This window comes from Puma concolor, chromosome A3 (assembly GCF_028749965.1).
Source record: "Puma concolor isolate L17-30 chromosome A3, mPumCon1.1.hap2, whole genome shotgun sequence".
Lineage (NCBI taxonomy): Eukaryota > Metazoa > Chordata > Mammalia > Carnivora > Felidae > Puma > Puma concolor.
The window spans coordinates 80,433,797-80,449,495 of NC_141669.1; the positions used below are offsets into that span (position 1 = coordinate 80,433,797).

The following is a 15,699-nucleotide window of genomic DNA, read 5'->3' on the forward strand; positions in this document are numbered from 1 at the left end:
ACTATAGGATGTGGGGGGTGCCTGGGTGGCTCAGTTGGTTAAGCATCTGACTCTTGATTTCAGCTTAGGTCATTATCACACAGTTTGTGGGTTCAGGCCCCTAGTCAGGCTTTGCACTATCAGTGAGGAGCCTGCTTGGGATTCTCTGTCTGCCCCTCCCCTACCCTCTCTCTCTTAAAATAAAAAAAATAAATAAATAAAAATTTAAAAAAACACCATAGGATGTGGGATAAACAAACAGATAAACTTCAATTTATCTATTTATATATATTTTTGTCTTTGTTCATGGCTTCTACAGTGTCATATTTCTGAGCAATAAGAGCACACTAAAAATGTTTGCTAACCTTCCACTATACCAGGTTAAATGCCTCTCCTTCTGTGATCCATAAAGCCTCTTACACAGTTTAATCTTAGTATTTTATAATGTATATTATGTGTTTACCTCCCTGTCCCACTAAATTCTAAGCAACTTTAAAGTGATAGTCTCTATTCTAGGGAAGCCTGGGTGGCTCAGTCGGTTAAAGTGTCTGATTTTGGCTCAAGTCACAATCTCGTGGTTTGTGGTTCGAGCCTTGAGTCAGGCTCTGTGCTGACAGCTCAGAGCCTGGAGCTTGCCTCAGCTTCTGTGTCTCCCTCTTTGCCCCTTCCCCCCTCCTTAAATAAACATTAAAAAACAATTTTAAGTGATTGTCTCCAACTTCTGTATCAACACACCTCTCATTTATCATTTATTATATATCTAGCATATAATGCTCAAATTATTTTTAAATAAAAACAAATACATTATAAATAAATACTCATTCCTCTCACCTTTAACATCAAGCCCTACTTTACTCAATTCTAAGACACAAGTACTTTAGAAGAGATAGTTTCAAGTAGGAGAAAGGATGTAGGCTTTGCAATTAGACAGAAAGGTTCAAATCCTGTTGTAGTTCTTTACCAGTTACTTAACCCTGGGCAATTTACCATATTTTCTTGATCCTAAGAGATACATCTGACTTCAGAAAAAATAAATGGAAGCCTCTTAACTTTCATCTGCTAAACGGAGAGAATATCTACAATGTGTAGGGTGTAGTCAGGTACAAAAGTTCAACTAAAATTTCTGGCTGGTAACAGGTAATCAAAAAGTAACTTAAGGGGCGCCTGGGTGGCGCAGTCGGTTAAGCGTCCGACTTCAGCCAGGTCACGATCTCGCGGTCCGTGAGTTCGAGCCCCGCGTCGGGCTCTGGGCTGATGGCTCAGAGCCTGGAGCCTGTTTCCGATTCTGTGTCTCCCTCTCTCTCTGCCCCTCCCCTGTTCATGCTCTGTCTCTCTCTGTCCCAAAAATAAATAAACGTTGAAAAAAAAAAAGTAAAAAAAAAAAAAAGTAAAAAAAAAAAAAAACTTTTGGGGGGCACCCGGGTGGCTCAGTCAGTTAAGTGTCCGACTTTAGCTCAGGTCATGGTCTCACAGCTCATGGGCTTGAGCCCTGCATCTGGCTCTGGGCTAATAGCTCAGAGCCTGGAGCCTGCTTCAGATTGTCTCTCTCTCTCTCTCTCTCTGCCCCTCCCCCACTCACGCTGTCTCTCTCTCTCTCTCTCTCTCTCTCTCTCTCTCTCTCTCAAAAGTAAATAAACATTAAAAAAATTTTTTTAACTATTTATTTTGAAATAAGTAAAGATTCACAGGAAGTTGTAAAGAGAACAGAGAGGTCTCCTATACCCTTGACCCACTTTCCCCAATAGTTACATCTTAAACAATTATAGCACAATATCACAGAGATTTGACATTGATATGATATGTGCATATTGTTTTCTATTCCATTTTATCCCATGTATAGACTGCTGTAATCAGCATCTCAATAAGATACAGAATTATTCCATCACCACAAAGATTGCCCTACTGACACCCCTTTACAGTCACATCCACTACCCTGCCCATCCTTAACTCTTAGCAACCACTAATCTCTATAATTCTCTTTTCAGGAATGTTATATAAATAAAATCATGTGATAAAGATCATAGTATGTGATCTCTCGTCATTGGCTTTTTCACACAACACAATGTCGTTGAGATCTATCCAAGTTCTATGGACCAATAGTTCAATCTTTTTTGTTGCTGAGTAATATTTCATGGTATAGATTACCACAGTTTGCTTAGTCATTTACCTATTAAGGGAAATTGTAATTGTTTCCAGTCTTTGACAAACAATGCTGCTATGAACCGTCATATACAAGTTTTTGAGTGGACATAAGTTTTCATGTCTGTGGAATACCCAGAACTATCTGGTTTCTCCTCATCCTTGCCAGCATTGGGTATTGTCACTATTTTTAACTGTTCTTATAGGTGTGCATTGTTATTTTATCTTGGACTTAATTTGCATTTCCCTGATGTTTGGAAAGGTTGAACATTTTCATGTGCTCAACATATATCCTTCTATGAAATACTTCTTCATGTCTTTTGCTCATTTTCTAATTGAATTGTTGCTTTTTACTGCTGAGTTTTAAGAATTCTTCATGTACCCTACATATGATTCTTCTGGCAGAAATATGGTTTGTAGGGGCACCTGGGTGGCTCAGTCGGTTAAGCGTCCGACTTCGGCTCAGGTCATGATCTTGCGGTTTGTGGGTTTGAGCCCTGCACCAGGCTCTGTGCTGACAGCTCAGAGCCTGAAGCCTGCTTCAGATTCTGCGTCTCTCTCTCTCTCTCTCTCTCTCTCTCTCTCTCTCTCTCTCTGCCCCTCCCCTACTTGTGCTCTGTCTCTCGCTCTCTCAAAAATAAACATTAAATTTTTTTTTTTTAAAAAAGAAGTATGGGTTATCGTTTTTTTTCATCCTGTTAACAGGGTCTTTCACAAAGTAAAGTATTCAAATTTTGGTGAAGTCTGAGTATCAATTTTTCTTTTATGAATCATGCTTTTGGTGTCACACTAAGAACTCTTCACTAAGCCCAAAGCCCTGAAGGTTTTCTGTTACCCTATAAAAGTTTCATAGTTTTGTGTTTTATATTTAAATCTATGATCCATTTTGAATTAATTTTTATATAAGGTGTGAAGTTTAGGCTTAGGTTCATTTTCTTCCCTAAAAGATATCCAATTGTTCCAGCATCTTTTATTGAAAAGATTATCTTTCTTCCATTAAACTGCACTTGCACTTCTGTCAAAAACCTTTTGGCTGTACTTGCATAAGGCTATTTCTGGATTCACTATTCTGTATCATTGATCTGTGTCTATCCCCCCCACCATACAGTCTTAATTACTGTAGATATATACAAAGTTTTGAAACCAAAAGAGAATGACTCTTTCCACTTTATTATTCTTTTTCAAAGCTGTTTTTGCTGGGGTTTTGATGGGAACTGCATTAAACCCGTATATCAATTTGGAGAAAACTGACATTTTTATTATGTTTAGGCTTCCAATCCATTAACATGATCAGTCTCTGGATCCAAAGCAGGCTCTGTGGTGACAGCAGCAAGCCCGATGCGGGGCTCGAACTCACGAACCATGAGATCATGACCTAAACCAAAGTCAGACGTTCAACCAACAAAGTCACCCAGGTGCCCCTCATGTGCTTTCTTGCCATTTGTAGGTCTTTGGAAAAATGTCTATTCAAAAATAACTATTCAGGTCCTTTGCTCACTTTTGAATTGTTTTTTTTTTATTGTTGTAGAGTTCTTTGTATATTCTCAATTATTAATCCGTATCAAATGCATGATTTAGATATAACTTCTCCTATGCATTTTTTAATAGACTTTATTTTTTTCTTTAGAGCAGTTTTAGGTTTACAGAAAAATTGATCAGGAAGTACAGAGAGTTCCCATATACCCCTTCTCCCCACTCCACACACAGTTTCCCATCTTATTTAAATCTTGTATTTGTACAGTACATTTGTTACAATTAATGACAACATTGACACATTTAATTAAAGTCAGAGTTTATATTAGGATTTACTGTTTGGGTTGTATATTCTATGGGTTTTGACAAATGCATAATAACATGCACCTACCATTACTATATCATATAGAATAGTTTCACTACTTGAAAAATACATGTCCTCCATTTACCCCTCCGACTCTCCTTTCCACCAAATCCCCGGCAACCAGTGATCTTTCTAATGTCTCTATGTTTTGTATTTTTCAGGTCATATAGTTGGAATCATAAAAGTATGTAACCTTTTTCAGTTGGCTTTCTTCACCTAGCAATTTGCTTTCAAGGTTCTTTCATGGCTTTTTGTGGCTTGATAGCTCATGTCTTTTTATCAACGACTAATATTCCATTGTACAGATATACCACAATTTGCTTATCTATTCACCTTTTGAAGAATATCTTGGTTGATTCCAAAATTTCCACTTGATTCTTCTTTATATCCTTTCTTTCTTAGATGAGATTTTCTATTTTTTACTTATTTCAAACATGCTCAGAATTCCTGTTGGAGCATTTATATGGCAACTGATTTAATATCTGTGTGAGATAATTGTAGTATCTAATTCATCTTTGTGTTGGCATCTCTTGGTTGTCTTTTCTCACTGAGGTTGAGATATTCCTGATTCTTGAGATAAAAGGTAATTTTTTTTTAATATTTTTAAAATTTATTTATTTATTTTGAGAGAGAGAGAGCACAAGTGAGGTAGGGGCAAAGACAGAGGGGGAGAGAGAGAGAGAATTCCAAGCAGTTTCTGCACTGTCATCAAAGAGCCCCATGCGAGGCTTGAACTCACAAACTGTGAGGTCATGATGTGAACCGAAATCAAGAGTCAGATGCTTACCCGACTGAGCCACCCAGGCACTCCAAGAAGTGATTTTTTTCATTGAGATCTGCTCTTGTGTTATGGTAGGCTTCCTGTCACACTTCCTGGTATTTTAGTTCTAGCTAAAAAGGTGGGACACTACCTTCTTACTGCTAGGTGTAGGTGAAGTCCAATTTCTCTACTAGGCCTCTCTTGACACCTGGAGAGGGCGCTCTCCTTGTTACTCTAGGCAGGGATGGGAGTTCAGGGTCCCCACCAGGCAGGCCCCTGCTGACACCACCACAGTGAGGAAGAACAGAGGCAACTTGTTACTGTTCCCATGTGTCCTCCACCACCACTGCGGGTGAGTAAACTGGTTAATGCTAAGAGGTGGCAAAAGTCCTGACTCTGCATTATGTCTCCTCTGACACCACCTTAGCAAAAAGGGGACACTTCTTACTCTGAGTGAGGGTGGATATCTAGGTGCCCCACATGGTCTTTGCTGACTTTATGGGGTTGGAGGATGTACTTACTGCCTGGTGGGCACTAAAGTCTTGGCTCCCCAGCCAGCATTCCTCTTTGATAGCACACTGGTGCGATGGAGGGTTGGGGACTGGGGCATGAGGCATGGCCAGGACTCCTTGTTACAGCATGGCAAAAGTGGAAGTCTAGGCTCTTAACTCAGCCTTTGCTGGCAGGAGTGGGGCTACAGAGTGTTTTTCGTGGTATTTGAGTGGACAGGTATTGGCTAAGAGTAGTCTGCATTAGAAACAAACCTATAAATACAAAGAACAAAATGGTGGGGGAGGGAATGGAAAAATGAGTGAAGGGGAGTGGGGGATATATAGGTTTCCAGTCATGGAATGAATAAGTCATGGGGATAGTCAATGGTATTGTAACAGCATCATATGGTAATAGATGGCAACTACTCTTGGGGTGAAAAGAACCCACCACCATTTCTGTACTATTCCTGTCTGTATTCATGTTGTACCTTAAGCCAACATTTATTATGTCACAGTTTCCGGGGGTGAGGGATCTGGGAGTGGCTTAATTTGCTAATTCTGGTTTAAGGTCTCTCAAAAGGTCAGAAGAGTCAGCCAGGGTGACAGTCACCATGGCAAGGTTTAACTGGGACTGGAGAATCCACTCCCAAGCTCACCCAACACAGTGTGCAGGCCTGTTTCTCACTGGTTACTGGCTAGATGATTCAGTACCTTGCCATGCTGGCCTGTTCACAGGGCTACTCACATCATGGATGTTTGCTTCCTTCAGAGCAAATGATCCAAGAGATCACTCTATAACTTAATCACTTCTGCTCTATGCTCTTGGTCACAAAGATCAATTATGGTACAATGTGTGAAAAGACCGCATAAGAATGGGAGTAACATGAGGTGGGGCCAATTTGAAGGCTACCACACAGCCAAAGGTTCATTAACATAATCATGACAAACCCAAATCAATGGCCATTCTACAAAATAATTCACCTGTGTTAATTTTTTTTTTCTTTTTTTTTACATATATGTATTTTTGAGAGACAGAGCACAAATAGGGGAAGGGCAGAGAGAGAGAGACAGACAGACAGACACAGAATCGAAAGCAGGCTCCAGGCTCCAAGCTGTCAGCACAGAGCCTGACATGGGGCTCCAACTCACAAACCGCGAGATCGTGACCAGAGCTGAAGTCAGATGCTCAACTGACTGAGCCACCCAGGCGTCCCTCACCTGTGTTCTTTAAAGTGTCATAGTCATGAACATCAAGGAAGAATGGGGAACTGTTCCAGAATGAAGGAGATAAATGGACATGATAATTAAGTGCAATGTGCAATGCTGGACTAGATCTTTTTGTAACTGAGGACATTATGGAACAATTGGCAAAAACTAAGCCAGAGGCTTAGCTGGCAGAGATGTATTGAAATTCATTTCCTGATTTTACTAGATTGTACTGTGATCTTGTAGGAAAGTGTTCTTATTTATAGGAAATAACCACTCATATTTTAGAGAGATCAGGACAGCAGGTCTGCAATTTACTCTCAAATGGTTTGAGGGACAATAGTCTTTGTTCTGTACTTGTGACTTACATAAGTTTGATATTACTTCCAAATTAAAAAAATACATAAATTATAAAAACCTAGGACAGAGGGGCACTGGTTGGCTCAGTTGGTCAAGCATCTGACTTCAGCTCAAGTCATGATCTCAAGGTCATGGAATCAAGCCCCACATCAGGCTCTGCAGGACAGTGTGGAGCCTGCTTGGGATATTCTCTCTCTCTCTCGCTCTCTCCCTCTCTCTCTGTCCCTGCCCAGCTCACACTCTCTCTCTCCCTCAAAATAACTAAATAAATTTGGGGAAAAAAAAAATAAAACCGAGGACAAAGGAAAAAAAACCATATTGTGAGGCTGCTGCCTTCCTAGTTCTTTTGTCTGGAAGAATGGCTCTTCTGAGAACTGTTTTTGTCTGCATCCATTGCTATTTCTAGATGCCAGTTTTTCCAGCACTCTGAGATATATGGAGCAAAAGGAAAACCCAGGAATTCACCAATGTGTCACTTAATGTGTGCTGAGGTCCCTAGCCAGTCTTCCTCCTCCTTCCCACCTTTCAGGATGTCCTTATATTTGTTTTATAACAAAACGCTCAGCATTTTTAGCTGTACTTGGTGGGAGAAATAGGGCAAAGTAAGTCTACTCCATTTTCCTAAAAGAGGAAGTTTCTTTTAATAGCCTTCATTAGTAGCCATACGGCACATCAAGCACCAGGTGAACAGACAATACAGAGAACTGGGTTCAAATCTTAGCTAACTTGGAAACTCAAACAAATCCTACTTAGCTCTGTCACTCATTACTCAAATATCTTAATTCTCTAATCTCTTGGAACCTCAGCTTCCATGTCTTTAAAATGGAAATAACATCACTATTTCACAAGGTTGGAAATGATTAAGTAACATTATGTACTTAAAAATACTGGATACAACACTTGCCACATAGTTTGCACTCATTATATGTATCTGAATCTGCATGTATCAAAATGGTTAAGATAGAAATGTAATGATTTTAGACTCATAAGATGTCAATGAGCACTGAATTAGTATTTATTCTCCATCTTTTTGTTTTAAAATAGGCCTCCATCCCAAATTAATTCAGGGAAATACAGAAATTAAATATAACCTGTAATTTCAGTGCAGAGATGAATTTGTCTTGATTTCTCACTTCTTGCTCTAGCTGGAGAGTATTCTGGTATTTTTCAGCTTCAGAAAATGGAGCCCCTAGACCAAAATCATGTTCTTTGGTGGTAACCTAGTGGGAAAAAATGAGAATGATGCAGAGATTTTTTAGTTTAAAACAGTTTTGTGATTCCTTACAACAATTAATGATTTTGGAAATTAACAATATTTTTAGATACATTTTCATTTGTTTTTAACCTTGTCCCACCAGCTAAGAGGATTTTCATCAAGCTTTACTTTCTTAAAATTTCATGTTATAAACTTTTTGTGTTTTCCAAATATAAAACTACAATATTACACATGCTTTTCAAAAAAGACATACCCCATCCTATCCATTTGGTAATCATTGTTCTAAGGAAATACAGGTCAGCAACAAATTATGTAGTCTACCTTTAGGCCTGTGTTGTCCAATATAATAGCTACTAGCTACATATTTGTTGCTGCTTTTGTATATTAACAAAAAGCTTTGCTACACATATCACAAAGGGCTAACTTCCCTAATACAGAAATGATTCTTATAAATAAAAACAGAAAATACTCTAAAAGTTGATGAAGAATATGGATATTTCACAGAAATGGCTCTCAAATAGGTTAAAAGATACTCAATCTCACCATTTAGAAGGATACAAATTAAAACAACACGGAGATACCATTTTTTAATCTCATATTGGCGAAGATCAAAAAGTTGGATATATAATGTAACTTTTTTTTTAATGTTTGTTTATTTTTGAGAGAGAGAGACAGAGACAGGGCTGAGCGGGGGAGGGACAGAAAGAGAGGGAGACAGAGAATCTGAAGTAGACTCCAGGCTCTGAGCTGTCAGCATAGAGCCCAAAGCAGGGCTCAAACCCATGAACCATGAGATCATGCCCTGAGCCGAAATCGATGTCCAACTGACTGAGCCACCCAGGCGCCCCTATAATTTAACATTCTTATACATCACTGGTGGTGGGTTAAATTGACACAATATTTCTTGAGAACAATTATGTAAAATCTAGCAACACTATAAACGCATGTAGCTTCGGCACAGATAATTCTACTTCTAGGAATTATTCCTACATATATATTTGCCCAAGTGCAAAATAACGTGTTAAAATATTTTTCACTTTAGTATACTGTACATACTACTCCACACTGTGTTTTTTTGTTTGTTTGTTTGTTTTTAAGAGAGAGATAACACGTATGCACCAGCAAAGGAGAGGAGCAGGGGGAGAGAGAGGGAGAGAGGGAGGGAGGGAGGGAGAGGGAGAGAGAGAATCCCAAGCAGACTCCACACTCAGCTTGGAGCCTGACAAGGGGCTTGATCCCATGAACCTGGGATCATGACCTGACCTGAATCAAGAGTTGGAAGCTCAACCTACTGAGCCACCCATGTACCATCACAATGTGATTTTTTTACATGAGAATGTATCTCAGAAACTGTGTAATTTAGGAAAGTAATTTTTTCTTTCCCTGAACCAAAGCTAACATTATGTTAAGGAAGAAAGAATTTGCCACAAGCATCCTAGATCTCTCCCAGCCACACAGATGCTATTGTCCAAAATCTAGTGTTTGGGAAAATGCAGGATCAGGATCCCCCAGTCCCTGACCTTGTGTTACACCCTGTGCAATCCAGCACTTAGCAGTCTGACAGGCTTATTTTCCTTTTTTCCTTTCCCTAAACTAGACATAAATCTACTTTTCTGTTTTTCATTCCAACAGTTACTGCCTCACCTGGAATTTCAGCATTAGATCTCACAGAGTATTTCTTTTTCTTTCTTTTTTTTTTTTTTTTTGGAGGGGAGGGGGCAGAGAGAGAGAGAGAGAGAGAGAGAGAGAGAGAATCTTAAGCAGGCTCCATGCCCACCATGGAGCCCGATATAGGGCTCAATCTCACAACTCCAAGACCATGACACCGCTGAAATCAAGAGTCGGATGCTTAACCAACTGAGCCACCAAGACATCCCTCACAGACTAATTCTAATTTATAAATCATTTAAGATTTTATAGGTTAAGCCAAAATCCCAAGTACCATTGCTTACATAGTTTCTGTTGAAAATGTATTCCTAGTTATAAACATTTGACTTAGAATAACAGATTCAGACTATTCACTATAATTAACAGTACTTTTCAAATCTTCTGAACATCTAAATCATTTAGGAATTTTCTTATCCATGGTAGGCTTGAAATACTGCATTTCTAAAAATGCTGCTCAGTAATTCCTTATTTGGTTAGTACAGAGACTACACTTTGAATAGCAAGGATCTCTTCAAATGAAGTGGAAACCTGCCATGCATTCACAGTTCTTCATAATGTGGTTGCCTCCCACTTCTCCAAACTTATTTCCTAATTGATATCTCCAAGAATCCCTTTATGAAAAACAAACTATTCTACATTCTTTACACATAGGTTCATATTATCATTATAGAAACATACTATCTTTTCTCCATTTAACGAAAGACACTTCTGAGGCACAGCTTGAATTCCATATTTTCTAGTAGGTGTTCTCAGTATTCTCCATCAGACAGTGATTACTTCTTTTTTTTTTTTTTTTTAATGTTTACTTATTTTTAAGAGAGAGACAGAACGTGAGTTGGGGAGGGGCAGAGAGAGAGAAAGGGAGACACAGAATCTGAAGCAGGCTGCAGGCTCCAAGCTGTCAGCACAGAACCCAAGGCAGGGCTCGAACCCATGAACCATGAGATCATGACCTGAGGCAAAGTCAGACGCTTAACCAACTAGCCACTCAGGCACCACAGTGATTACTTCTTTATTGAGACTTCTGTATGTATTGGTTATACAATAATCTGTGTAGCTATTTATTTTTCTGGATATGTCTTCCTCACACAATTATTAGAATCTTACAAACAAGCAGTGTCCTAGAGTTCTCTGTAGTCCTACCAACCTGCACAGAATTCTTTGCATAATAGGAAAGTGCCAATAAAAATTTGTATAGGTTGATAAGGAAGCAGTGTACAAAAGCAGATAAAATTGAACTTTCTTTCTTCTCTTTGGTAAACTGAATAGTCAGGTAGGGATTCTATAAAATTACCTATCAGGTTAGACTAGAAATTAAAAGTAGCAAGAGGCCAAAAGTCTACCTGACAATTGTGGGCAATCATATTAGAGTTGCTACGTTCTCTGCACTATCTTTGGAGGCAGTAAAAAGGGAGAGAAATCAGTGTATCTGAAATGCCCATGCCTGGCCTGCCAGTTTCCCCACCTCAGACCACTGAATATCCTCCACACTCCCATAATCTCTATCTAAATGGAACTTGCGTTCCTGTACAGATCTTAAAGAATACAAGTGAAAGTACTTTGGAAGCAGCAAATTGTTACGATAAACACTCAAGCTAAAATCACAACCATTCTCAATGAGGAAGCATCACAGCATAGTGGTTAGGAGCTTGTTCTTTAGCATCAGACTGCTTATGTTCATTATGCTAGTTATGCTGTTTCTTAGCTGCCTATGAGCAAGTTAGATCTCTGGCCACGGCTTCCCCATCTCTGAAACAGGAATGATAATAATACTTGCGTGATAGAGGTGTGAAGACTAAATGAATTCGATAAAGCATTTTAGAACACTGCCTGGCAAAAAGAAGTGCTATATATATTATCGGCCATCAAGTCCTACTAGTCTTTTCACTAAAACCTCTCTCAAATACATTTTTTTCTAACCCTATTGTCACCATTTCTATTTATAATTTAAGATTTTAACAACCACATTTATTCACTTACAAAACAAATTTATAAATAGCTAGAATAAGAACGAACCAACATTAGATTCTGGGGATAGGAAGATGGAAAACAAAAACCTACAATTTTTAGATGGATCTAGGGAAGTCCAGAAAAAATAAATCAGAAATTATAGTCAGTATTAACACCATATCAGTGGAATGTAATGTATGCCAAGGGAATATAGAGAAAAAGAGTACAAAAAAGTATTTTTGACTTCAACTTCCCCCAAAAAGACTTAGAATATATTTTCCATGTTCCCCCAAAACTATGAGCAAAAGTTAGAAGACCACAGTTGTTGAAGGGTTGTTACAAAAGAGAAGAATTTGTTTCTTAATTCTCCTTGTATCAAGGACTCCCTTCAGAATTAAACAAAAGCCCTGAGTCCTCTCCTCAGGAAAATAAAAACGCATACAAAATTTTACAAGCAACTTCAGGGGGTTCAAGAACTCCCTGAAGCTTTTACAAAACTCTAGCTTAAGAAGTCCTAAAGCATAAACACAGTGAAGATACTTAAAACATGGTTAATGTTAACTAATGAAGGAAGACCACTGACCCAATAAAAGTAAACCCAAAGAGGGGCACCTGGGTGGCTCAGTCAGTTGACCATCTGAGTTCAGCTCAGGTCACGATCTCATGGTTTGTGGGTTCAAGCCACGTGTTGGGCTCTGTGCTGACATCTCAGAGCCTGGAGCCTGCTTCAGATTCTGTGTCTCCCTCTCTCTCTCTGCCTGTCCCCCTCTCAAGCTCTCTCTTTCAAAGAATAAACATTAAAATAAAAAAAAAGTAAACCCAAAGAAATGGTCTGTGCACTGTCATTTGAGACAAGAAAGAGAAAAGCAAGGTCAGGTGAAGATTTAGGTAAGAACGGATAGAAATGTGCAAAAGGTCCTGCCTGGAAGAATTTTCATTTTTCATGAAATAGGAGGTAAGATCATGTGCCAAAAAATATCATCAGTCTTGAGCAAAAGATCATGCATATACTACAAGCTCAACAAATCTACGCAATATTTTGGTAGAAAAATTAAAAATACTGGAGTACTTTATATGGGATTCTGAAATCTGTTTCCACAAAAGTTCAACTTGTTTTCTTTTTATAAAGTTGTCTCCAAAAGTTTACATTAACATTTTGAAGTAGGAAGGAATAGCCTCACTAACAGAAGGATGAAGAAAACCACAGTTTTATGAAAAATTTTGAGATAGATTTTGATCATAAAAATGAATGAATAAAGGTTTTGGGAATTCACTTCAAACAAAACAGTAAAGCCACAATGTTTAACCTTTCTTAGGAAAAAGAAATAATCTCTCTAGTCATTGCATCCAAACCCAAGCTGACTTTTCTTCTATCCAGACTATACTGTAAAGAAATAACTTGTCTTTTTATTTTTTTTAATTTTTTTTAACGTTTATTTATTTTTGAGACAGAGAGAGAGACACAGCATGAACGGGGGAGGGGCAGAGAGAGAGGGAGACACAGAATCAGAAGCAGGCTCCAGGCTCTGAGCCATCAGCCCAGAGCCCTACGCGGGGCTCAAACTCGCGGACCGCGAGATCGTGACCTGAGCTGAAGTCGGTCGCTCAACCGACTGAGCCACCCAGGCGCCCCATAACTTGTCTTTTTAAAGGAGCATAAAACATGGCCTTAGAAGTATCATTTATCAAGACCTCTAAGAAACATAAGAAGTTAAAGAGTTGTTTTTAAGAGGCTTTTCTGAACTAAAAAATATTAATAACAGACTGATGTTAATCACATTCATTAAGACAAAACTACCTTACTAATCAGCTCACTTTAAAAGATTATCATGAGGGACATGTATAGGTAAAGTCCACAGCAGTGTTGCTCATAGTTACCAAAAACTATAAAAACCCTAATACTAGAGTAAATAAATTGTGGTATAGTCTTAAAATGGAGCACTGAACAACAAACTATAAGCAACATGGATAAATCTAAAAAACATAACATTGACTAAAGAAGCAAACTACAAAGGAATACTTACTACAATTCCATTTATATAAAATTCAAAAACAAGCCAAACTAGAATGTCTGTTCATACACAAAGATGGAGAAACTATAAGGAAACGCAAGAAAGAGATTATCATATAAGTCAGGATAGTGGCTACATCTGGGGAGAAAAGGGGACATGTGATGGAAAAGAGAATGGATAATACTTCTCTAATTGCCTCTGTATATGGAATACTCTAAAAGCAAATTACCCTAAAACTGATCTAAGCAACTGAAAAGAATACAGCAAAGGAGCCAACAGAATCTCTACATCTGATTATATGCTGGACAATAAGCAGTGGTTTTTTTTTTTTTTTTTCAGACAGTAAACAAAATAAGATATATTTTGGAAGCTGCCATTAAATAATGCCAAAGTTTATTGTTTACAATAAATATTTCATTAATATATGTTCCTAGTTATTTCTCACTAATTAAAATTGAATGGTTTAAGTTCATTGAGCAATTAAACTCCAAACAACCAGTTTTATCCTGGAAGCAGATTTGAATAATGTGACACTTTCCACTTATGTTTATAACTAACCTATTTTCTTCTAGTTATAAACTATTTTTCTACTCATCTCCTTCCATGTTTAAAAAACAAACAAACAAAAAACAGTGTTCTTCAAATGCAGAAAACCAGAAGAGAAATTTTAAAACAACGAATATTTTGCGATATAAGGGTCTGGAGTGGAAGAAGGAAAACACTGGGACTCTGTCACTATGCAAATCTTTCTTAAAGCCATGATGCTTGACTTTATTTAAAGAAAAAAAAAAACATATTCCTATACGTATTTAGGTATCAGGTCCACAGATGCCACAGTTACTCAGCTTGTCTCAAATATTTTTTCAAACAAAACCCAATTCACTTTGACTTTCCTGCGTATAATTTCCAGTGAAATTATTGGAGATTTCCATGCAAATACCTACGTAATCTCGGCCCTTCACCTCCCAAAATCTATAAGGAGGCTTAAAAATGAGACACCGGGGGGCACCTGGGTGGCGCAGTCGGTTAAGCGTCCGACTTCAGCCAGGTCATGATCTCGCGGTCCGTGAGTTCGAGCCCCGCGTCAGGCTCTGGGCTGATGGCTGAGAGCCTGGAGCCTGTTTCTGATTCTGTGTCTCCCTCTCTCTCTGCCCCTCCCCCGTTCATGCTCTGTCTCTCTCTGTCCCAAAAATAAATAAACGTTTGAAAAAAAAAAATTAAAAAAAAAAAAATGAGACACCGGGAGTCAGGAAGAGCAGGTTGAACTCCCGAATCTCTGACTTTCAAATTCCTCAGCTCCACTCCAAGCGTTTCTAAACAGAACAGTCCCCACAACTACCAAGTGGAGAGCTGTGGCAGGAAGCGAAGCGGTCACCATAGGAACTCGGCTCAACGCTAAGAGCCCAAGAAACGACAACAGGGGAAAAGTGTGCTCCTGGAGGACTTCCTTGGACCGCGACTCTGCTCTCCACCGTCCCTCACAGCGGGTCAAGCAGTGAATACCCACCTCGGAGATCACCCATAGCCCCTAATTCCCGTCACATCCGACCTGTTGCAGGGCCTTTCGGCCCAGGAGCTGCTTTATCCCGACCCAGCGCATCCCTGCTGCTCCCACCTGGAGCTCCGAGTCCCTCCCTGGGCTTCTCGGCCCAGCTTCCTCCCTGGAGCTCATGCTGACGACTGACGGGCCTTTGCCTGCCCCAGAGATCCAGGTCCCTCCCCGTCTCCATCCTCCGCCCCTTTCCCCTCCCCTCCCACACCTAAATCGACGTGGCCCCGCCCCGGTGGGGGGCAGAGGAAGGCGGGACCCTGAGGGAAGGAGGCGGAGGCGGTTAGCGACGGTCGGAGCCGCCGTCAGCCCCGCCCTCACGCTCTGTACCTGAGGGGGGCTCGTCCTCCACTTCCCCGGAGCCTTCGCTCGGCTTCCTTTCCGCGTGCCCCTATTTCCCGTGCGCACGCGTACCTGGCTCGACCCTCCCTCTCGCGGGGACTACAAGCCGTGCGTGCGCACCCACGCACGTAGCGACGCGTACGTCCACCTGTCCGCCTTTCAAGTCGCGTAGCAGAGGCCTCTTCCTCGT

At 39.7% G+C, this 15,699-nt stretch overlaps 1 protein-coding gene across 9 annotated transcripts in view; it reads right to left on the reverse strand.

The window, feature by feature from the left end:
* TSGA10 (testis specific 10) overlaps positions 1-15,596 on the reverse strand; it is a 166,415-nt gene extending 150,819 nt beyond the window's left edge. For 3 of the 9 annotated variants that reach the window (XM_086701297.1, XM_086701296.1, XM_086701295.1), the window contains exons 1-2: positions 15,168-15,306; positions 7,864-7,992 (exon numbers count right to left, since the gene is read on the reverse strand). In XM_086701297.1, coding sequence (XP_086557423.1) covers positions 7,864-7,992; positions 15,168-15,290 — 252 coding nt within the window. In that variant the 5' untranslated portion in view covers positions 15,291-15,306. Of the gene's footprint in view, positions 1-7,863; positions 7,993-15,167; positions 15,345-15,497 lie in introns of those variants that run through there. The other 6 variants (XM_086701299.1, XM_086701300.1, XR_015249274.1 and 3 more) reach the window with 5 other exon arrangements.
* Between the last annotated feature and the right edge of the window lie 103 nt (positions 15,597-15,699).